The 25,753-nt window shown below is 34.5% G+C and overlaps 1 protein-coding gene across 1 annotated transcript; it reads left to right on the top strand.

The window, feature by feature from the left end:
- Positions 1-285: 285 nt before the first annotated feature.
- On the top strand, positions 286-3,257 carry LOC108480680 (uncharacterized). The gene is made up of 3 exons (XM_017783755.2): positions 286-1,257; positions 1,806-1,998; positions 2,408-3,257. The coding sequence occupies exons 1-3, from the start codon at positions 574-576 to the stop codon at positions 2,836-2,838; spliced, it is 1,308 nt and encodes a 435-aa protein (XP_017639244.1). The 5' UTR covers positions 286-573; the 3' UTR covers positions 2,839-3,257.
- The last annotated feature ends 22,496 nt before the right edge of the window (positions 3,258-25,753 follow it).

Genomic DNA, 25,753 nt, shown 5'->3' with positions numbered 1-25,753 from the left:
GATTTATTTATGCCCATAATCTCTGTACGTTACCCATTTTATTATAATTTTCTTTTCATTTTAACATTAAAGTTGAATTTTAATATTTAAAGGTATAATTTAAAAAGTAGAGCATATTCAAATTTAACAAAATCAATTAATAATATTAAGAATTAAAAATAGAGACTAAGTTATAAAAATGTAAAGTGTGCAAGGACTGAAATCAGAATTAAACCCCTTTATTTATTGGTTGTTTTTTGGGTAAAATGTAAAATCCTTTCAGTATTATTATTTTATAATAAGTTTCTTTTCATCACTATCTTCACCTCGATATTGTGAACCTTCAAGATTTGAATCAGAGAAGGGAACTCTCCTCATTCTTTCCTTTCTCATTTTTTCTCCCTATTTATTCATTTATAGGCCAACTTCTTCGTCTTCTTCATCAAAATCTTATCTTTTGCTGCGTTGATTTTTTTCTGGTTTAAAGTTGAATTCTCTTCAACTCTTCCACTGTGCTGAAACTCAAAGCTTGTCGAGATTTTTCTAATTACACTGTCAAAAGTGAAAGGGAAATTCAAATAGATCTTTTGAACGATGGCTCGGAAGCATTTGCACGAGTTACTTCAAGAGGATCAAGAGCCATTCCTTTTGAAGAATTACATTGCTGATAGGCGCTGTCAACTCAAGAAATCACCACCTAAAACTCATCTTCAACTCCATAAACCAAAGCCCATCTCTCAAATCTCCAACTTTCCTTTAAATTTCTGCAAAAAAGCTTGCCTTTTCTCTTTCCATGACTCACCAGACTTGAACAAATCTCCTTTGTTTCAACCTAAAACCCCCAACACCAAAAACACCAATGGCACTGCTTTTGGGTTATTTGGTTCCATTCTAAAGAGGCTAACTCATCGTACCAAAAACCCAAAGCCTGAAACAGCTACAAAAGGATCAAAAGTTTCAGTGAAGGACATTTTGAGGTGGGATCCAACTGTGAGCAAAAACAATGTAATGAGTGAAGACAAGTGTGGTTCAATTTCTTACACTGGTACGCCTACCAGTGATGTTTGGTCCCAAAGCAATGAAGAAATGGACATGGATACTTCATGTAGCTCTAGCCCATCAGGGGATTTTGAAGAGGTTCTCATTTCCAATGAAGTTGTGGGAAATAACTCAACTTTTGCTTCTTTTGATAAGTACTTTTCTCAAAGCCCTTTACGTTTTGTGCTTCAAACAAGCCCTTCTTTCTCGGCTACATCTCCTAGTCTCCATGAAAGAAAGGTGAGTGCCTTTAATTGAATGATTACTTATAATCAATTGGTTAATTAAAACTGCAACTCTGATCTGGTTAAAGCTTCTTCATTTTGTTTGTTTTTTCTTTTTTTTTTTTTTTTTTTTTTTGGGGGAGAGTAAACTCGTGACTCAGGTGACTGAGTTCTCTGACTTGCTTGAACTGTCGGCAAATTGAATCACTTTGCTGCAGATTTTTGGGGTCTAATTGTCGTTTTAGTCTTCTACTATGCTAAAATTAAAGTAGAAGGATTAAATCTCAAACATTAGCATACTAGAGGGACTAAAACCATATTTAGACCGCTGAAATTTAATCTGAATTGGCATATATGCCTGCTGGTTTCTGGTTGATTTGACTGGTATTAAGGGTTATATATGTCATTTAGTCATTTCATTTTGTTTAATTGTACCTTTGATTATGTTTCTATCTTGCAAATCTTATATGAACAAAATTATGGAAGTTTCAGCTAATACCATGATTATAACTGTTATTTGAAAATGAGCATTTCTTAATTAGTGGCTGATTTATTGAATTGTAGCATGAGAAGGAAAATTATGAATTAGAAAGCTTAAAAAGATTGCAAGTTGAAGAAGAAGAAGAAGAAGAACAATGCAGTCCTGTTTCTGTTTTGGACCGTCCATTCGAGGATGATGACAGACATGCGGATGATGACGATGGTGATAATGGGATCGATTGTTTCGATCTTGAATGCACCTATGCATTTGTACAAAGTACGTTTTCTTTTAATTGCTTTCAATTAAATTTTGTATCATTCCCTTATGCTCTGTGAAGTCTTTGTCAGTTAACTTTGCTTATTAGTCCAAATCCATGGATTTGCTTAAGACTTGTTAGCCATGTATATATAAAAGTTGTAGATTACATATGCAAATGAATATAGCTTCTGATGATGATGATGGTGCATGTGGGATCCATGAAAATTTTGCTGGCATTATATGTTAACTTGTACATCAAGTTAGGTTAAAGTGACCTGTTGAAACTGACAGCATTGTTTGTCATAAGTTCAGGAGTGACCCACATTACAAAGTTAGGAGATCTGTCTTAAATTGTTGGGCCACATAATCTTTTACTTGAAAACTTTTCTGGGTTTGTATTGATGTCCTTTCCTTGTTTTATCACCAGGAGCTAAGCAGCAGCTACTGCAGAAACTTAGTAGATTCGAGAAACTGGCCGAGTTGGATCCGATTGAGCTTGAGAAAAGAATGTTAGAAGAAGAGCAAGATGACCAAGACAAGTCATCTTCGTCACAAAGTGAAATGAATATTGATGGCATGAAAAAGCTAGTATCTGATCTCATTGCCGAGGAAGAGACGATGCAACTTGATGGTTGCATCGATAAACAAGCAGCAGCAGAAAGGGTACGTAAAAGGTTGGATTCATGGAAAGATGTAGTGTCGAACACCATTGACATGATGGTGGAACAAGATTTCAAAAGAGCTCATATGGAGGGTTGGAAGGGAAATGAAGAAGAGGTTAGGGAGGCTGGAATTGAAGTCGAATGTGCTATCTTTGGATTACTGTTGCAAGAATTGATTGAAGAACTAGTTCTTTAAATGGGAGGTTTTGAATTTAATGGCTAAAATTTTTTGAAGCCTTAATGAGTGGTAAAGGATTGGATTTTTGATCTAAATATGGAGCAGCTTTAAAATTTATAATTAACATTTACTCTTTTCATGGACCGACAGAATGCGAAGGATTAATCATTGAGCTTGCTCTAGTGAATACATTAGGAAACCATTTTTTTATTTTATTTTTGAAGCTAGGGTGATTCATTTTAGTTGTTTTAAATCATATGTATATGTAATAAATATTGATATATGAATATGGTGTAATATGGTGTATGGATCATGGGTGTATGTAAGAATTTGTAGTTGTTAGTAATATTATATTTTTTAGATCAACATTGATATTTTGCCCTGTTTTTATTTTCGGGTTCTAATTTTTCTATTAAGTTTAAATTTGAGATGAATAATTAAGTAGTGATTCGAGTGTAATGATAGATGAATAATCATTGTTAGAAAATGACATCACATCTACAATTATATATGGTGGAAAATGGTTTGGTTGTTTTGATTAACAACCAGTAATTTGTTTACTGATGTTTTTGGATGTTTTCCAAGTAGTAAAAGGAGAGGATATACACATTTTCAATCTTTGAATCATAATTTGTTTTCTTTTATATATATATGTTAAAAGGTCACATTGTTTGTTGTTGTAATAGCAAGCACATTTTGGCATTGATTGGACTACATTTTATCTTTTTTGAGGTTGTAATTTTCCACTTTTCTCACTTATTCCTTAATTTAATTATCTTTTTATTTTATAAAATAGTGTGAATGTGCATGAATAAGTTTAATACACTCCAATGAAGTCTCTAAAACATCACAGTATTAAATCTTAAAAAATAAGTATGTTATTAGTTAGTGTAATGATGATTTATTGAGTTTCCAAGTTGGACAACTCCTAAAAAAAATGAATTTTCATGGTATATATAATTGTTGGACCATTCTAAATTCATAAACTTGGCCAAATTATGTAAATAAATATAGCCAAATCAAGTCTCATATTGTAAACAAAATAATTATATTTAGTGAGACGACTTGTAGAAGAAGAGACCACCGTATCTCCAAATGGGAAAAGACTGAAACAATTACGGACCAAGATTAAAAGCTTTATCAAGTCTCATATAAATGTTTTATATACTTTTAAATTTCGCACAATGATAAATTTAATACTTAACATTTACCCAGTTTGTTATTTTGGCCTTTATTCTTTTTGTTTTTGGGTCATTTTTGGACCCCAACCTTTAAATTTTGGTCAAATTACTTGCTTTTGGACAAAAACTTGACTCAACTGTTAAAATTTTAATTGTATTGATGTGGCCACTCGCATGATAGTCTATATATAATTTGTAAAGTTTTTAAAAAAATATTTAATAAATCAACAAAGTTCATAAAAACTTCTAGAAAATTTATTCATGTTAGTAGTGAAATATACATAAAATGTCACATGAGTTGGCACATCAATGCCATTAAAATTTTAATAGTTCAGTTAGCTTTCCTGTCCAAAAGCAAACAATTTGACAAAAATTTAAAGGTTGAGGGCTTAAATGATCTAAACAAAGAATAAGGAAAAAAATGAATAAGTGTTAAAGGTTAAATTTATCTTTATACCTTTAGTTTTTTTTTATAACATATCAGATTTTTTATTTTAGGCATAATGACTTATTTGACCTTCCAATTTTACAAAGAAAAATCATTTTAGCATTCTATTTAACTTTTTGCCTCTTTTAGCCCTTAAACTAGCACATTTTGTCATAGCACTCAAAATGGATGGAAAAATTAATGTTTGTTAACTTTGCTGACGTGTTATTCCACGTGTATGCCAAATTAGCAATTAAATAAGTTTTAAAAAAATTCCAAAAATTATAGAATATTTTTATATTTTTATTATTAAATGACTTTTATAGGATTTTTATAACATTTATTATTTTAAATAATTTAAATTTTTGAATTTAAAAAGTAATTAATTGTTGACGTGGCATAGACATGGATGCCATGTCAACAATATCAACATTCGTTAACTTTTTCATCTATTTTAGGGTAATTTGATAAACAACACAAGTTTAAGTGTTAAAAGAGGCAAAAAATAACATGGAAAATTGAAATGAACTTTTTATAAAGTTAAAAGGCCAAATGAGTCATTATGCCTTTATTTTTATTATTTTGAAATTAAGAATATATAAAATATAAATATTTTAAAATATATAAATATTATTTCATGTTGAAATGAACACAGGCAACCATTTGTCTAGATTTATTCAAAGCATTTTTAGTAGTTTTATAGGTGATTATTTTTTTCATGAAATATTATTTTATATTATTATTTTAAAATTAAAATATATAAAACCTAAAAATCATTAAAAATATATATAATATACAATATTTTAAAATACATAAATTTATATAAAAAATATAAATATTATTTCATGTTGGAATGAACCTAGACAACTCTTTATTTAGATTTATTCCAAGCATTTTTTATTAGTTTTATAGATGATTAATTTTTTCATGAAATATTATTATTATTTTAAAATTAAAAATATATAAAATCTAAAAAATCATTAAAAATATATAAATGTATCAAAAACAATTATAAAATTTAATTTAAATATTATAATTAATTTAAATATATTTAAAATATATAAATTTATAAGAAAATATATAAAATTAAGACCATTGAAATAAGAAAATTTTAATTAAAGTTATTTAAACTAAGACCATTGCATAGTAAATAATATTCTTATTATTATTTTTATATGAAGAAATTTATATTTAACTAAAATTTTAATTTAAATGGTCTTAATTTTATAAAGTTATATATATTTAAAAATTTATACTTTTTAATTTTAAAATAATAATATAAAAATATGATATTTTATGAAAAATAATAATACATAAAACTATAAGAAAAAACACTTATTTAGAATGATTGTACAAGTTCATTTGAATCTAGACAACAAGCTATCCATATTCATTACAATGTGAAATTATATAAATATTTTTAATTTTATATAATTTTAATTTCAAGACAATAATATAAAAATATGATATGTTATAAAAGATATAAAATATAAAATCAGTAACCTCTCCAACCCAAATTCGACATTAGACCTGAATTCGAAAGATTACATAGGTCACCGAAATGGCCTAATAGAGATTGGGGTTTATTAAACAGATCATTTTAAAATATTTCTTTATTTTGATAGAAAACTTTAGTCTATTTTAGAAAAGTTAACCAATTTATCAAAAACCAATTTAGCTTAACTTTCCTAAATAATGGTGATTATTTTGAAAACTTAATTATTTTTCAGTTTATTTAATACTTAAAATTTATTATCTAGGAGCAGATAAATTGATATCTAACTTAGTTTTAATCGAAGCTATATTCCATGCATCAATAATTATATTCCCTAATTTTAAGAACCTAATCAAAATTAAAGGTCATGCATGTTGAATAATCCCTAAGAAAAATTTAAGTCCCATGCCACAGTTTAAATAAAATATTACAGTTTCTGAATAACAAAAAATTTCAAATAATAAATCCAAAATATTATAATAGACAAAACTAAGTCAAGTCCCTCCGAATATCGTGTTTGCATCCTAACTTGGTGAAATATCTGTAAAGATGGAGAATAAATGGGAGTGAGCTATGAAACTCAATGTGAGTTCAATCACAAGAATATTAGTGCAAATAGTCGATAGGTCATATTAAATAGTAAAGCATAGTATAATAGCAATCAAATAGTAAATCAAAGAATCAAAATTTCCAATTAATCATTAATAGTATCATAGAATTCACAATAGTAATTTCAAAATATCGATTTTTCTGTTCATCTCATCGTCACAATATGTCAATGTTCAACATTATGTATATGCTTATGAATGCAATGCAGTTTCAATTATTAGAAAAAAATGAAAAAAGGTTTTACCCTACCGTTACACACCACAGTAGAAGTTCCCTAGAACTCCTTTACTTTTACACTATGTTGCGGATAAACCACTCATCACTATGGACGAACCACTCGTTGTGGATAAACCACTAGTAATAAAAAAAAAGGGTGGATAAATCACCAGGGTTTTTGATAAAAAGTTTTTGTAGACAAGTTGTCTGTAGGTTGTGAATACACAACATGTTTACAAATTAAAGCTGTTAGTACGGTGTGGTTAAACCACTCAAACGGAGAAGATAAAAGCTGCTCAAACGGTGTGGATAAACCACTCAACGGTGCAAATAAATTGCTCAACTTCTTTCGTTCATATCGTCCTACCTCATTCAATGCAACATGATATGCTTAAAACAAATCGATACAATACCATTTAATATGCTTTTAACAGAATATTACGGAAGCAATCACTATGCTTATAATAGTTCGATAGTGACAATTATTATGCCTATAACAAATTCATTCAGAAGCAAAAAGTATGCTTATCATGAGTTCGATTTAAGGGTAACATGTGACACCCCTAAATCTTATCTGTCGCTGAAATAGGGTTACAGAGCATTAGCAGACTTTTCGGACCAAATATGAGCATCATATATCATTTGGTATACATAGAATAAATTAATCACATTGTTCCTTTTATGAGCCATCGAAGCCCAAAATATGAGTTAGAAACAAATCGAGACTAAACTGGGTACTCAAGATATTTTTCCAAAAACATCAAAAATTTTCATGAAAATAAGGGACACACATCCGTGTGGCCAGGCCATGTGGCTCACACAGCCAAGAGACACGCATGTGTCTCTGACTGTGTGGGCATTCGAAATAGGGGCACACGACCGTGTCCCAGCTCTTGTCCAAATTTAGGTGCATATTGACTTGAGTCACACGGCCAAGTCACACACTAGTGTGCTAGGCTGTGTGTCACACACGACTGAGACACACACTCGTGTCTCTGCTCATGTGAAAATACCTTAGCATTCTATTTTAAATTTTAAAGTTGCAAGGGACACACGGCCAAACCACACCCTCATGTGTTAGCCGTGTGTCTCATACGGTCCAGTCACACGCCTATGTCTAGCCGTGTGGACTCAAAATGAACCTTAAACATCAAGTTTACTATACTCTACAATCTTAAACACCAAGAAACTCAAAAATCGTCTGTTCAACCAATTCAAAACACAATCAAATACCTTTAAAACATATCAAAACAATTCAACTTAGATACCTAGCCAATGTTCCCTCATAGATTTCACAATTAAATTATCAAAACATAAGAATTTAAACATTTTTTCAAATCAATTTATAAACATACAAATTTCAATCCAAATTTACCTTTACCATATTCATTTAAACACTAATCTAAACATGCCATATTATACTCTTAATATAACTCATACTCATACTCATATAAATATAACCAACCAAAATTAACTTATAATCTTATTTACAATCAATCCACAAAATAGTTAACATTTAGACGCCCTAGGAAAGAGACATACTTCACCACGTTTGAGATCAGGATCATTGATGAATACTGAATCGGTGATCACACTTAAGTACCTAACATATGCACGGAAAACAAAACCGTACGCTGAGTATAAACTCAGTGGTATTTCTATAATCCGAATATTTAAAAAAAATTAACATAACATACTCATTTAATCATACAATAACAATAACCTTTCAATTAATCAATTCATCAATGAATCATTCATAACATATTCTGTTCTTATCATTTGCTATCTCAATAGCTTTTCACAATATGATGCACAATCTTTGTGTCTCATTTTCATTTCACATTCAATATTTCCCAATGCCAATCATAGTATCATTTAATTTAATTACCCCTATTAACAATACTTGCACTCGGACGGATGCATGGATCCAACCAAAACATACTAGTTTGGCACCCAATTCTTCATCGGATAATTCGAAGTAATAAGTTGACACCTAGTGTCTCATCAGCTAAACCGAAGTAAATTGGCACCCAGTGCCTCACCAAATTAATCCGAAGTAATAGATTGACACCCAGTGTCTCATCGACTCGAGGTAAAAAAATCCCTAAACTCTTCCAATCTTATGGCATCTATCTATATCCGACTCAGCCCAATATAATTAATAGGGTTTCAATCCACTTTTCAAGTGCAACAAACATTCAATATTCAATTTCCACATTAATCACATATCCATAAAATCCAATTCAATCTCAAGATGCTAACACTCACCTTAATTACTTACCATAAACATTTAGATAAAAACACAACAAATTAATAATTAAATTCAGATTATAGAAATACAAACTAAAATTTTCGAGCTATTCCTCGTCGACTTTATCTTTTCCCTTCTTAGTCGAAGTTTTCGGTACAACATTAGCTACGGAATTAAAACAATTAAAATTCATCAATTCAATACAATTCAATTTCACATTGAATATTTCAACTTTTTTTATTCAACATTTGCCTAAATTCTAATTTTGTCCCTAAACTGAGACTAACTTTATTTCTTTACAATTAATTTTATATTTTCATTCAATTTCCAACTTACACTAGATATAACTCTCTAATTTCACTTAAATCCCTAAATTTTGAAATTTTCACAATTTAGTCCCTAATACTCAAAATTTACAATTTATCCTACAATTCAATCCTTTTTTCATTTCTAGCTTAAAAATCTATCAATTTAGTCCCTAATACTCTAATTATTCATCATAGACTGTTTAAAAACTCAATAATTTCTAAAATTTTGACATAGGTCGGGTAGTATTTAATACCAGGATTCTAAAAACATAAAAATTACAAGAAAATGGACTAAATTAACTAACCAATTGAGCTTTGAACCCTTGAAACCCTAATTCTCCTTCTTTCTCTTTTTCTTTCTTTCTTTTCTGTTTCGTTCTATCTCTTTATTCTTTATTCTATTTCTTTATTTGTTTTTTAATTATTATCTCATTCACTTAATATTATTATAATAATATAATATAATGATATTTATATATATACTTAAATATTAAGTAATATATATTTTATTAATTTATACATGTGTATATTGTTTTTACACATGTATTTACTATTACTATACACTTTTTGGAATAAGAATTATTTTCTTCTTTAGTCTCTTTACTTTTCTTTAATTTATAATTCAACTTTCACTCTATATGCAATTTAGTCCTTTTACCTAATTACTCTTAATTCAAGCAAATTCACCTAACCAAAACCTAATTAACCACACAATTAACTTTGTAAATATTTTTAATAAATATTTACGAGTCTATTTTATGAAAATGGAGACCTGAAAACACACTTTCTGATACTCGTGACTGTTAAGTCATTACATAAAATAAGGTAAGTTGTACGTACAATCATAAATACATAAAAATAAACATATATATCATTTTCAATTCATGTAATTATATATATAATATTAATTCAATCAATCAGATCATAGGTTCTATTATTGTTCAAATCATCAGGGACTTAATTGAATAAAATAAAATACGAAAGCAGTTTGGGGATCATTTAGGGACTAAACTGATCAAAACATAAAATTCAAGGCAAAACTATAAAATTTGGAAAATAAGGGCACATGTGGGATGCTATAGATCGTATGGAGGGGTTATGTAACAGCCCGATTTTGGGCCTAGTCGAAATAGTGGTTTCGAAACCACTAACCTGCGATTGGAGAAATTATTTTAATATTATTTTATGTGTGATGGTATGTTTATAAAGATGCATGAAAATTTTGGTGAATTAATTTTAGCGATTATGAGCTTAATCGCGAAAAAGGACTAAATCGCATAAAGTTCAAAAGTTTTAATTTGATAGCTAAGGGAGTTAAATTGCCATGTACCATAAATTTGGGGTTTTTAAAGTGAAATTAGGCCGTAAAATGGAGCTTGATCAGCCATGAGACAAGGATTTTAACTTAGTCAAATGTTAGGTGAAGTTGGTGACTTATTTGACTAAAAAGAAAAAAAAAATAAACATAGGATGATATCATCCCTTTTCCCATCTTCTTCTTGACCAAAAATATCAACTATAGGAGGGTTTTGAAGCTGGAAAATTTCAGTAACTTAATCTCTCTACAAGTAAGTGATCTTGATGGTTTTTCTTGATGATTTTTGTACATTTAGAACCCTTGTAACATGAGCTTTCAAATGAAGGGACTATTTTGCAAAATGGTTGAAAGTCTAGGTTTCACCATGAGTGTGTACATATTTTTTTCTAAAATTTTATGGAAGAAAATGAGTTATGGTAGTGTAATAAACAACTTTTGTGAAGTAGTTTCCATGAAGACCCTAACTAAGGATCATTTTGCATAAGTTGTAAAATAAGTGATAAATGTGTGAAATAATGAGAATTGTGGGAAACTTTTAGTATAAAAAGTGATCGGATAGGCTTGGTTAGTGAGAAATATGATAAAAATCGATTTTAAGACCTAGGGGTAAAATGGTTATTTTCTGAAAGTGTAGGGGCAAAATGACAATTATGATTTTTTGAGTGTCTAGAGTAATTTGCTGATAAAATAAATGAATTTATATCATTTTAGATCAAAAATTACAAAATTCAGGCCTAGACCGGGGAAAAGCGAAGCAAGTAGACTAAGCCGAGCTAGTCGTCTACATTTGTAATCTGAGGTAAGTTATATGAAAATAATACAACTACATTGTTATTATATGTGTTTGAATTGATATAGCATAAAATGCTTGTTTGTGGAAATGATTATGTATGATGAATATTGAGATAGTAGAACTCCCGTTTGAAACTTAAGAAATAAATCGGATATTCATGCCATGACATTCGGGTTAATTGTGTGCTAGTGTAAGACATGTCTGGGACATGCATCGGCCACATTATGAGATCCAGTGTAAGACCATGTCTGGGACATCGCATCGGCATTGAGACGAGAGCTAGTGTAAGACATATCTGGGACATACCTCAGCCTCGAGATGTAAGCCAGTGTAAGACATGTCTGGGGCATGCATCGGCTACAAGATGTGCCAGTATAAGACCATGTCTAGGATATGGCTTCGGCACGAATATGTAAGAGTCAGTGTGACATTGACTTAACGGATGAGCCAGTGTAAGACCATGTCTGGGACATGGCATCGGCATTATACTCTGTGTCTGAGGTTTAGTGAATATCCAATAGTATTTTAAATGGTTCAATGGCGAGAGTTACAGTTTAAGTTAAACGAGAAAAGTATAACCATGTTGTGAGTGGTACAGACACCTATTTGAAATGTATGGGATGTGAGCTTAGTTTATGCTATGTGAATTATTGCATAGGGACGAGTAGGTTGTTCTTATGCCTATTTTGGTTTTATGAGCATGATGATAGATGGTAAAGTTGTGTTATACTTATTTTCAAGCAACTTACTAAGCTTTATACTTACCCTGTTTCTTTTTATTTTCTTATAGTGCTGCCTAATTAGCTTGTGGATCAACGGACGTCGGAGGCATCGATCACACTATCATTTGAAGCACTTGGTATAATTAGTTCTTAAATTTTGATTATGAAATGTATAAGACTCTTTGATTTTGTTTTAGTGTCACATTGTTTTGGGGCCAAATGTGTTAGCTTACTTCAATATTTGAGTATAAGGCAATGAAAAATGGCTAACATTGAAATATATTATATGAATGCAAAGTAGTCTTTCATGAATGTGAAATTGTTGGTATGGTTGAGTACATGAATTATATTTAGGCCTTAGCTATGTTGTTTGGTTGTGAAATCATATTAACTTAGACTTTGATGTGTTGGTTGGTGTTAAATTGTGTCTCAGGGTGGCAAGGGCTTGGTAGATAGCCTTATATTGTCCACACAGGTAGACACACGGGCGTGTGTCTAGGCTGTGTGAGACACATGGCCAGCCCTATGGGCATGTTGTCCAGCCGTGTGTCCCCTGCACGTAAAAATTACAATTCAGTATGCATGGTAGTAAACACATGGGCAGAGACACGACCGTGTGTCTCAGCCGTGTGAAAGACACAACCTTTGGCCACGAGCGTGTGCCTTGGCCATGTGCCCCTTATTGGATGCTGACGTCAGAAATAGAATGTCAAGGCTTTTAGACACGGGCTAGGACACGAGCGTGTCATGGCCGTGTAAGGGACACGGGCTATAGACACGGGCGTGTGTCAAGCCTTGTGAAAACCCCTGTAGGTTCGAATTTGTAGATAGCCTTATATTGTCCACACAGGTAGACACACGGGCGTGTGTCTAGGCTGTGTGAGACACATGGCCAGCCCTATGGGCATGTTGTCCAGCTGTGTGTCCCCTGCACGTAAAAATTACAAGTTAGTATGCATGGTAGTAAACACATGGGCAGAGACACGACCGTGTGTCTCAGCCGTGTGAAAGACATAACCTTTGGCCACGAGCGTGTGCCTTGGCCATGTGCCCCTTATTGGATGCTGACGTCAGAAATAGAATGTCAAGGCTTTTAGACACGGCCTAGGACACGGGCGTGTCACGGCCGTGTAAGAGACACGGGCTATAGACACGGGCGTGTGTCAAGCCTTGTGAAAACCCCTGTAGGTTCGAATTTGGAATTAAATTCACACGGGTATGGGACACGGGCGTGTCCCTAGATGCTTAGGCCGTGTGTATCACACTGGCTATCAGCATAGCCATGTCATAAAGACCACACGGGCGTGTTACCTTTCTACACGGGCGTGTGCCCTGTTTTCAAGGGTTAATTTTCTAAAGTTGGTTAAGGACCCGAACTGGTCCTGAGTGGTTTCGAATGGACGTTTAAGGCCTCGTAGGCTCATGTTAAGGAATTTAAACAAAGTTTGAAAAAGTTTTAAATTTGATCAAGTCTTAATGACTCGAAAACATTGGAATGTATGTGTTTAAGTGAGGTAACTCCTCGTATCCCATCTGGGTGTAGGACTCGGGTGTGGGGTGTTACATTAATGGTATCAGAGTTATGGTTTAGTCGGTTCTAGAACTAACCTAGCATGAGTACGAGTCTAGCTATACATGCCATAGTTGTATATTGATAGTATGATGACTCTTGACGATTATAAATTGTGTTTTCATATAGTAAATGGATCATGACATAGCTACGGCGGATGATGTGGAGAGTAATGCCCCAGCTCCCGCTGAAGGGATCGCACCAGTAGATAGTGGGCCCGTGACACTGAGTTAGGGCGGAGGGGCTAGAGAAGCTTACCTCCACATGATAAATGGCTGGTACTCGGAGTTTGTTCGTACGAATCCGAACACTCCACCTCCCCCACCTCCTTCGATTCCCCAGTATACCCTTGTAGCTCCGCAAGGGGTAGATATGGCTAAGAGAAAGAAACCCCAGTAGACAAAATACGAAAGTAAAGGGCCGATGAATTTTGGGTTAAAATTGATAATGACCCAAAAAGAGCAGAGTTCTGGTTTGAAAATACCATTAGGGTATTTGATGAGCTATCGTGCACGCCTGAGGGGTGCGTGAAGTGCGTAGTGTCACTCCTACGAGACTCGACCTACCAATGGTGGAATACTCTCGTGTCTGTTGTATCGAGAGAGAGGATAACATGGGAATTCTTCTAGGAAGAGTTTCGGAAGAAGTACATTAGTAAGAGGTTTATAGACCAAAAGAGGAAAAAAATTTTAGAGCTGAAACAAGGTCATAGGACGGTGACGGAGTACGAGCGTGAGTTTGTGAGACTCAGCAAATATGCATAGGAGTGCATATCTAAAGAAGCCATCATGTGTAAGAGGTTTGAAGATGGTCTAAATGAAGATATCCGTCTATTAGTTGGCATTTTAGAATTGAGGAAATTTGTGGTGCTCGTGGAGAGAGCATGTAAGGTTGAGGAATTGGCCAAAGAGAAGAGAAGAGCTAACATCGAGTCTCGAGACTCAAGGAAAAGACAGATGGGGAAATCACAGCAGACCTCCTTTAAGAGATCGAGAGAGTTTCATACCCGATTGAATACATTAGTAGGGTTCTCAAATAGGAACAATAACAAACAGCACACGACTTCTAAAGCTCAGACCACTTCTATCACGAGTGTTAGTAGTGCTTTGCCAAATAGGCCGGAGTGTTCGTAGTGCGGTAGGCGTCATTTCAGCGAGTGCCTAGGGAATGAGAGAGGGTGCTTCAGATGTGGGTCAGTAGACTACTTCATCCGAGACCGCCCTGAATTAGATGAGAAAGAGAAAAAGCAAGAAGTGAGGGCGAATAATGCTCCTTCGAGGGGTAGACCACAGAAAAACCCAAGTAGTAGGGCTACAGTAGAGGAGCTCCTAGAGATTCAGCTGTGAGTTCTGAGGGCTGAGCGCCTGTAAGGACTTATGCCATTCGCGCTCGCGAAGAGGCATCTTCACCAGATGTTATTACGGGTACTTTTTCTCTTCATGTTATTTCTGTTACTGCTTTGATTGATCCGGGGTCTACTCATTCCTATGTGTGCATGAAATTAGGACCCAGCATGAATATGTCTGTTGAGTCTACCAAATTTGTGATAAAAGTGTCAAACCCGTTAGGCAGGAATGTGATAATTGGTAAAGTATGTAGAGATTGTCCTTTGATGATTAGAAGTCATTATTTTCTGGGTAACCTCATGCTACTACCATTTGATGAATTTGATCTAATTCTTGGCATGAATTGGTTGACTGCTCATAATGTGATAATGAATTGTGGTAGCAAGTTCATTGAAATGAAATGTGAGAATGAGGATATTATTTGGGTTGAATTAGGTGAATTGGATAACTCACCAATACTAATCTCGTCTTTGACTGTTGAGAAATATTTGAGAAAAGGGTATAAGTCCTATCTAGCATTTGTGTTGAACACCAAAGAGTCTAAAGTGAAAATAGAGACAGTGCCTGTGGTATGCGAGTACACGGATGTAGTTCCGGAAGAGTTTCCTGGGTTGCCTCCAACCAGAGAAGTTGAGTTTGGTATCGAGCTGGTCCTTGGTACGACGCCTATCTCAATCGCTCTGTATAGGATGACTCTGACGGAATTAAAAGAGTTGAAGGTACAGTTGCAAGAATTAGCTGACAAAGGCTTTGCAAGACTGAGCTATTCACCGTGGGGTGCTCTGGAACTTTTTGTGATAAAGAAAGATGGGTCGATGAGGTTGTGCATAGACTACCAATAACTCAACAAGGTGACTGTGAAAAACAAGTATCCCTTGCCAAGGATCGATGATTTGTTCGATCAGTTGAAGGGAGCCACCATGTTTTCTAAGATCGACTTAAGGTCGAGCTACTAGTAGTTAAGGGTTAAGGAGCAAGATGTATCAAAAATTGAGTTTAGGATGAGGTATGGGCACTACGAGTTTCTTATCATGCCCTTTGGCTTAACAAATGCCCCGGCGATTTTTATGGACTTAATAAACAGTATTTTTCGACCATATTTGGATAAGTTTGTTGTCATTTTTATCGATGACATATTGATTTATTCAGAGCATTTGAGGACAGTTTTACAAACCTTGAAAGATAAGCAGTTATACACCAAGTTTAGTAAGAGCGAATTTTGGCTTAAAGAGGTCGAATTCCTAGGACACATTGTGTCTGGTGATGGGATCAGAGTTGACCCAAGTAAGATCTCGTCTATTGTTGAATGGAAACCACCGAGGAATGTGACAGAGGTTCGAAGCTTTCTAGGTTTAGTTGGATACTACAGAAGGTTTGTGAATGGATTCTCTAAGATAGCCACTCTGATGACAAGTTTGTTACAAAAGGATGTCAAGTTTGAATGAACAGAAAAGTGCCAACTGAGTTTCAAGAAACTAAAGGATTTTGTTTACTGAAGCCCCAGTTTTAGTGCAACTAGAACCGGGAAAAGAGTTTGTGGTGTATAGTGATGCATCCTTGAATGGGTTAAGATGTGTGCTCATACAAGAAGGCAAGGTTATAGCCTATGCCTTGAGACAGCTAAAGCCATACGAGAGAAATTACCCGACCCATGATTTGGAGCTAACAGCTATAGTGTTCACATTAAAGATTTGGAGACACCATTTGTATGGTGAGAGATGTCAGGTATTCACCGACCATAAAAGTCTAAAGTATTTGATAACTCAGAAAGAGTTGAACTTATGAAAAATTCGGTGGTTAGAGTTGATAAAAGACTTTGAATTGGTGATTGACTATCACCCCGAAGAAGCTAATGTAGTAGCCGATGCTTTAAGTAGGAAATCATTGTTGGGCTTGAGGGCTAAGAATGCTCAATTGTTTGTGACGTATGATGGTTTGGTTTTGGAAGAGTTGAGAGCTAAACCGATGTTTCTGCAAGATGTTTGTGAAGCTCAGAAGGGTGACAAGGATTTACAAGCTAAGATGGCTCAGTGTGAGTCGGGTGATGAATCGGATTTTTGAATTAGTATAGAAGGCTGTTTGATGTTCCAAGATAGGGTTTGTGTACCCAAGGATAATGAGCTCATTCAGAAGATTTTATGAGAGGCATATAGTGGTTGCTTGTCTATCCATCCGGGTAGCGTAAAAATTTACAATGACATGAAGAAAATGTATTGGTGGACGGGTATGAAAAGAAACATTTCTAAGTTTGTTTCTAAATGTCTAGTTTGCCAACAAGTGAAGGCTGAACACCAAGTACTCTCGGGTTTGCTTCGGCCTGTGTTGGTTCTCGAGTGGCAATGGGATTGAGTAACCATGGTTTTTGTGTCAAGGTTACCTTTGACACCAAAGAAAAAGGATTCAGTGTGGGTCGTTGTTGATAGATTTACTAAGTCAGCACATTTTATACCAGTGTGTACTAACCTTTCCCTTGAGAAATTGGCCAATCTTTATGTTTCTGAGATAAAGAGACTTCTTAAAGTGCCATTGTCGATTATTTCGGATAGAGATCCGAGTTTTACCTCTCGGTTTTGGAGGAAGTTGCAAGAGGCATTGGGAGTAAAACTGAATTTTAGCACGGATTTTCAGCCGCAAATCAACGGTCAGTTAGAGAGAGTAATTTAGATATTAGAGGACATGTTATGGTGTTGTGTTCTCGAGTTTCAAGGAAGTTGGGAGAGGTATTTACCACTGGTCGAATTCGCCTACAACAACAGTTATCAGTCAAGTTTGAAAATGGTGCCTTATGAGGCTTTGTATGGGCATAAGTGCCAAACACCTTTATATTGGAACGAATTGAGAGAGAATCAGATTCATGGGGTCGACATAGTCAAAGAAAATGAAGGAAAGGTTAAAGTGATTCGCGATTGTATAAAGGCCCTGTCCAATAAACAAAAATCCTATGCGGATTTGAAACGGAAAGAGATCGAGTTTCAAGTAGGGGATAAAGTGTTTTTGAAAGTATCCCCGTAAAAGAAAGTTCTTAGATTCGGTAGAAAAGGTAATCTAATTCCACGGTTTATTGGACCTTATGAGATTACCGAGAGAGTAGGGCCTGTTGCCTACCATTTGCCTTTGCCTTCAGAATTGGAAAAGATTCATGACGTGTTTCATGTGTCTATGTTACGTCGATATAAATCAGATCTGTAACACCCCTACCCCAAGCCGTCACCAGAATAAGGCTACGAGGCATTATTGGACTTATACACTAACATTTATATAAAACTGAGTCATAAACTTTACATTTTGGATCGATTCTTATCAAATTTCATCTTAAAGTCCTTAATATGGGCCTACGGGGCCCTATATATGTTTTAGAAGTGATTTGAGACTAAACCGGGAGCTTTGAAAAATTTTCCTTGAAGATAGGGGCACATGCCTGTGTGGCTTGGGACACGCCCGTATGGCCTGGAACATGCCCATGTGCTACAACCGTGTGATACATAGCTAGCTACTAAGTTAAGCCCACGGCCAAATGACACGCCCGTGTGTCAAGGCCGTGTAATATTTAGGAGGTTACTGAGTTTCTTACACGGTCATAAGGCACACCCGTGTCCCCTGACCGTGTAGCACTATGTAGGCTTGATTTAAGCCAATTTGCCACCCCTTTTAGAGGTAGTTTTCACAAGTCATATTATATAACATTTATACCTAAAAATTTTCAACCAAACAATTATTTCAAGCCAAAACAAGTATATTTCATTTTCCAATCACAAAACATCACATTCAACATAGTTTGCATACTTAATTATTCATATAATTACATTACTAAATCAAATCCTATACATGCCATGTAAACCAAAAAGTTATTTAACAAAATCTACCGGAGTAAATCTGGATAGTGTGACCCTTGATGTAGATCCGATCTTCCATATGTATATAAGTCAATCTACAAAACAAATCACATACACAAGTAAGCTTATAGAAGCTTAGTAAGCTCATAGGCATAATAACACAAATCTTACCGAACACTGTACACAATTATATATGTATTAGTTAGACTATTTCATCCTACCAATCACAACTTCATTAATAAACTCATCTGAATGATTTTCATGATGCAATTCACGAACTTAATTTTTTTGGGCCATTTCTTATTTATTTCCATTGTCAAATTAAGAAACAATAATGGAGTTGAGTGCTTCATTATCACATTGCCATAGTAAACTATGGACTTTCACATTGTCACACATCACACACCGAAGCCATAGCCCTACCATGGTCTTATACGGATCACATATCATACCGATGCCATATCCCAGATATGGTCTTATACGGAATTACATTATCACATCACACCGATGCCATAGCCCAGCTATGGTCTTATACGGGAACACGAATCACATTGTACCGATGCCATAGCCCGGCTATGGTCTTATACGGAAGCATATATCACATCTTTTCCGTCAATTCATTATGGTCATAAAATGAAAGCACTCAAAACCACTGTTCCAACTAATTTGTTCTTTTAGTTACACATTATTTATTAGTTAATACAATTTGATAGTATTCATCTACAATAAAATACTTTAACAATCATAAGATTTTCATATCAAACATTGAACTTTGCCATATGAACTTACCTGGGCTAATTTGCAAAAGTCGTAGAAATTCAAGGACTATTCTTGAATTTTCTCCTTTCCTCGATTCACTTCGTTTTCTTGATCTATAATTATAGAATCATTCCTTCATTAGCATCTATTTCAATTCCATTCTATTTCACAATTTATGCCCTTAAATTTTTGAAATTACACAATTACCCCAAACTTTTCAATTTTTACAATTTAGTCCCTGCTCAATTCATTCATCATTTAAACTAATTCATTTCAAATATCATTTTATCTAAACACTACAAACTACTTTATAGCCTTTGACATTCCAAGCTTTAGCACAAAACTCTAATTCCAACAACTTTCACAATTAGGTCCTAAAATAAATTTCTATGCAAGTCTCTTCATAAAATCATCATATAATGAAATTAAAACCGTAATTCCATGATAAATCATCATAAACTTTCAGCACGTACTCATGGTAACTTTCTAAAATATTCATAAAAGCAAAAACTATTGAATTAGATATTAGGACCTAGTTGCAAAAGTCTCAAAATCACAAAAATCGCAAGAAATAATCAAGAATTGAGCTTAATGTAATAGAAATATGAGAGACCAGCTTAAAAGAACCCTTCAATGGTGTTTTTTCTGGAGAAGATGAAGAAAATTGAAGAAAACTCTAGATTTTTACCTAATATATCATATTTTACAATTTAATATTTACCCAATTCCAATTTTGTCCCTTGTTCACACTTGATTTTTATTTTCCAGCACACACACCTGCTGTCCTGCCCAATAATAGGTGTTTAATTGCCTATTTAGTCCTCCTTTAATAATTACTAGAGCTATTTAATCACATTTCACAATTTTGCACTTAATTCAATTTAGTCCTTTTTACCCGATTGACTACCGAAACCTTAAAATTTCTTGACGAAACTTTAATTCTAACTTATTAACACTCCATAAATATTTCTAAAAATATTTATGGCTCAATTTATGAATTTGAGGTCTCGATACCTTATTTTTATCTCATTTAATCTACAAATTTCTTTTAATTCATAATTTCACTAATTAAAAATTATTTCTAAAACCACACTTAGCATTTTCTTCTAATAACTAAACTCACATGTCGGATTTAGTGATATCGAATCACTATTTTGATATTACTGAAATTTGGGCCGTTACAGGATCCTTCGCCTGTGATCGCGCCAACTGAGGTTGAGATTCAACCGGATATGGCTTATGGCGAAGAGCCGGTTAAGATTTTGGCTCGGGAGATTAAGCAATTGAGGAATAAGAGCATAGCACTAATTAAGGTGTTGTGGCATAGACATGGGGTCGAAAAAGCAACATGGGAACCCGAAAAGACTATGAGAGACCAATACCCGAACCTATTCACCGGTAAGATTTTCGGGGACGAAAATACCTAAGGGGGAGAATTGTAACAGCCTGATTTTGGGCCTAGCCGGAACAGTGGTTTCGAAATCACTAACCTGAGGTCGGAGAAATTATTTTTAATATTATTTTATGTGTGATGGAATGTTTATAAAGATGCATGAAAATTTTGGTGAATTAATTTTAGCATTTTTGAGCTTAATCGCGAAAAAAGACTAAATCGCATAAAGTTCAAAAGTTTTAATTTGATAGCTAAGGTAGTTAAATTACCATGCACCATAAATTGGGGGTTTTAAAGTGAAATTAGGCCCTAAAATAGTGCTTGGCCGCCCATGAGACAAGGATTTTAACTTAGTCAAATGTTAGGTGAAGTTGTAACTTATTTGACTAAAAAGAAAAAAAATAAGCATAGGATGATATAATCCCTTTTCCCATCTTCCTCTTAACTGAAAATATCGGCCATAAGAGGGTTTTGAAGCTTGAAAATTTCAGCGACTTAATCTCTCTACAAGTAAGTGTTCTTTATGGTTTTTCTTGATGATTTTTGTACTTTTAAAACCCTTGTAACATAAGCTTTCAAATGAGAGGACTATTTTGCAAAATGGTTGAAAGTCTAGGGTTTTACCATGAGTGTGTTCATGTTTTTTTCTGAAATTTTATGGAAGAAAATGAGTTAAGGTATTGTAATAAACAACTTTTGTGAAGTAGTTTCTATGAAGACCCTAACTAAGGATCATTTTGCATAAGTTGTAAAATAGGTGATAAATGTGTGAAATAATGAGAATTGTGGGATTCTTTTAGTATAAAAAGTGATCGGCTAGGCTTGGTTAGTGAGAAAATATGATAAAAATCAATTTTCGGACCTAGGGGTAAAATGGTCATTTTGTGAAAGTCTAGGAGCAAAATGGTTATTTTGCCCAATTATGATTTTTTGAGTGTTTAGAGTATTTTTCTGATGAAATAAATGAATTTCTATCATTTTAGATCAAAAATTACAAAATTCAGGCCTAGACCGGGGAAAAGCGAAGCAAGTAGACTAAGCCGAGCTAGTCGTCTACATTTGTAATCTGAGGTAAGTTATATGTAAATAATACAACTACAGTGTTATTATATGTGTTTGAATTGATATAGCATAAAATGCTTGTTTGTGGAAATGATATGTATGATGAATATTGAGATAGTAGAACTCCCGTTTGAAACTTAAGAAATAAATCGGATATTCATGCCATGACATTCGGGTTAATTGTGTGCTAGTGTAAGACATGTTTGGGACATGCATCGGCCACATTATGAGAGCCAGTGTAAGGCCATGTCTGGGACATGGCATCGGCATTGAGACGAGAGCTAGTGTAAGACATATCTGGGACATGCCTCAGCCTCGAGATGTAAGCCAGTGTAAGACATGTCTGGGACATGCATCGGCTACAAGATGTGTCAGTGTAAGACCATGTCTGGGACATGGGTTCGGTACAAATATGTGAGAATCAGTGTGACATTGACTTAATGGATGAGCCAGTGTAAGACCTTGTCTGGGACATGGCATCGGTATTATACTCTGTGTCTGAGGTTTAGTGAATATCCGATAGTATTTTAAATGGTTCAATGGCAAGAGTTACAGTTTAAGTTAAACAAGAAAAGTATAACCATGTTGTGAGTGGTACAGCTACCTATTTGAAGTAAGTAGACTAAGCCGAGCTAGTCGTCTACATTTGTATTCCGAGGTAAGTTGTATGTAAATAATACAACTATATTGTTATTATATGTGTTTGAATTCATATAACGTAAAATGCTTGTTTGTGGAAATGATTATGTATGATGAATATTGAGATAGTAAAACTCCCGTTTGAAACTTAGGAAATAAATCAGATATTCATGCCATGACATTCGGGTTAATTGTGTACTAGTGTAAGACATTTCTGGGACATGCATCGACGACATTATGAGAGCCAGTATAAGACCATGTTTGGGACATGGCATCGACATTGAGACGAGAGCTAGTGTAAGACATGTCTGGGACATGCCTTAGCCTCGAGATGTAAGCCAGTGTAAGACATGTTTGGGACAAGATGTGTTAGTGTAAGACCATGTCTAGGACATGGCTTCGATACGGATATGTGAAAGTCAGTGTAAGACCATGTCTGGGGCATGACATCGACTTAATGGTTGAGCTAGTGTAAGACCATGTCTAGGACATGGCATCGGCATTATACCCTGTGTCTGAGGTTTAGTGAATATTCGATAGTATTTCAAATGGTTCAACGGTGAGAGTTACAGTTTAAGTTAAAAGAGAAAAGTATAACCATGTTGTGAGTGGTAAAGCTACCTATTTGAAATGTATGAGATATGAGCTTAGTATATGCTATGTGAATTATTGGATAGGGACGAGTAAGTTGTGCTTAGGCCTACTTTTATTTTATGAGCATGATGATGAATGGAAAAGTTGTTGTTATATTTATTTTCATGCAACTTACTAAGCTTTATGCTTACCCCATTTCTTTCCATTTTCTTATAGTGCCACCTAATTAGCTCGTGGATCAACAAACGTTGGAGGCATCGATCATACTATCTTGGTTTTATGAGCATGATGATGGATGGTAAAGTTGTGTTATATTTATTTTCAAACAACTTACTAAGCTTTATGCTTACCTTGTTTCTTTTTATTTTCTTATAGTGCTGCCTAATTAGCTTGTGGATCAATGGACGTCGAAGGCATCGATCACACTATCATTTGAAACACTTGGTATAATTAGTTCTTAAATTTTGATTATGGCTTGTATAGGACTCTTTGATTTCGTTTTAGTGTTACATTGTTTTGGGGCCAAATGTGTTAGCTTGCTTCAATATTTGAGTTTAAGGCCATGAAAAATGGCTAACATTGAAAGTTATTATATGAATGCAAAGTAGTCTTTCATGAATGTGAAATTGTTGGTATGGTTGAGTACATGAATTGTATTTAGGCCTTAGCTATGTTGTTTGGTTGTGGAATCAAATTAATTTAGACTTTGATGTGTTGGTTGGTGTTAAATTGTGTCTTAAGGTGGCAAGGGCTTGGTAGATAGCCTTATATTGTCCACACAGGTAGACATACGGGCGTGTGTCTATTATACGGCCAGCCTCATGGGCATGTTGTCTAGTCGTGTGTCCCCTGTACGTAAAAATTACAAGTCAGTATTCATGGTAGTAAACATATGGGCAGAGACACGACCGTGTGTCTCAGCCGTGTGAAGGACACAGCCTTTGGCCATGTGCCCCTTATTGGATGCTGATGTCAGAAGAAAAATGCCAAGGGTTTTAGACACAGGTTAGGACACGAGCGTGTCATGGCCGTGTGAGGGACACAACCATAGACACGGGCGTGTGTCAGGCCGTGTGGAAACCCTTGTAGGTTCGAATGTGGAATTAAATTCACACGGGTGTGGGACACGAGCGTGTCTTTTGATGCTTAGGCCGTGTGTGTCACACGGGCCATCAGCATGGCCATGTCATAAAGACCACACAGGCGTGTTACCCTTCCACACAAGCATGTGCCATGTTTTCAAGGGTTAATTTTCTAAAGTTTGTTAAGGACCTGAACTGGTCCTGAGTGGTTTTGAATGGACGTTTGAGGCCACGTAGGCCCATGTTAAGGAATTTAAACAAAGTTTGAAAAAGCTTTAAGTTTGATAGAGTCTTAATGACTCGAAAATTTTGGAATGCATGTGTTTAAGTGAGCTAACGCCTCATATCCTGTCCTGGTGTAGGAGTTGGGTATAGGGTGTTACAGGTTACACGGCTGTGTAATCGACTGAGGTCAAGTGATAATTGCAAAATCAAGGTACAGGGGATACTTAACCGTGTGGAGGGTCCTAGGTCGTGTGAGAACCAAATATCATAGGGTTTTAAAGGGACATCACTGTGCAGTCTACACGAGTAGCCCACACGCCCATGTGGCCTTATTCCGAGGCATTGTTTGCCTTAATTCGCTTGTAAAAGAGCACACACCTATCTCGGGGATCCTGAGCAATGTTCCTCACATTCAAGTCTGATCCGAGGTACCTATATTGGGTCATTCAATAGAAAAATACGCTTGAATCTACAATTGAATCAACATTTGCTGTGATTTTCAAGAATTTGACAAGAAACCGTAAAAGATTTGATTAATCATATGAAATATTAGTGTTGAGACCATGATATTACGAAATACAAAATTTGATTTGACGAAACAAGGCACTTACCGATTCTTGGAAAAGTTAGAGATGAAATTGGCAGCGTTACGCTAAACCAATAGGAAGAACAAATTGAACAGAGACTGATTTTGGATTCAAAAAACAAAAATAATTTCAATATTGAAATGAAAAATTTGATGAAAAGAAAAAAGAGAGAAAATAAAAGAAGAATTTAAAAGGAAAAGAGGGAGAATTCAAGTTGAAATTGAAAAGAATTCAAAATCCTAGGGTAATTAGGAAAATAAGGACTAAATACTTAGGGTTTCCAAATGTTAAGGGGTTGCATAGTAAATTACCCAATTTTGACCGAATTTTAAAATGAAATGGAGGAGAATGGCATGAATCAAACACAGGTAAGCAAAGGAAAGGAGTAAATACTTAACCATTGGACTGTTGCCCATTCTAGATAGATATTTACTCTAAATAATGTTTGTTTTAAAGTTATTTTTCATTCTAGTTTGTTGAAAATTAAAATTATAAAAATGGGAGAGGAATGGATAGAACCTAA

This window comes from Gossypium arboreum, chromosome 1, assembly GCF_025698485.1.
Source record: "Gossypium arboreum isolate Shixiya-1 chromosome 1, ASM2569848v2, whole genome shotgun sequence".
In the NCBI taxonomy this organism is placed as follows: domain Eukaryota; kingdom Viridiplantae; phylum Streptophyta; class Magnoliopsida; order Malvales; family Malvaceae; genus Gossypium; species Gossypium arboreum.
The sequence above is the reverse complement of the archived record's forward strand: the minus strand, read 5'-3'. Positions and strand labels throughout refer to the sequence as shown.

Excerpts from the sequence above, each read along its gene's own strand:
- LOC108480680 (XM_017783755.2), top strand. The coding sequence starts at position 574 with ATGGCTCGGAAGCATTTGCACGAGTTACTTCAAGAGGATCAAGAGCCA. Across the intron at positions 1,258-1,805 it reads CTAGTCTCCATGAAAGAAAG|CATGAGAAGGAAAATTATGA; the intron begins GTGAGTGCCTTT and ends ATTGAATTGTAG. Across the intron at positions 1,999-2,407 it reads CACCTATGCATTTGTACAAA|GAGCTAAGCAGCAGCTACTG; the intron begins GTACGTTTTCTT and ends TTTTATCACCAG.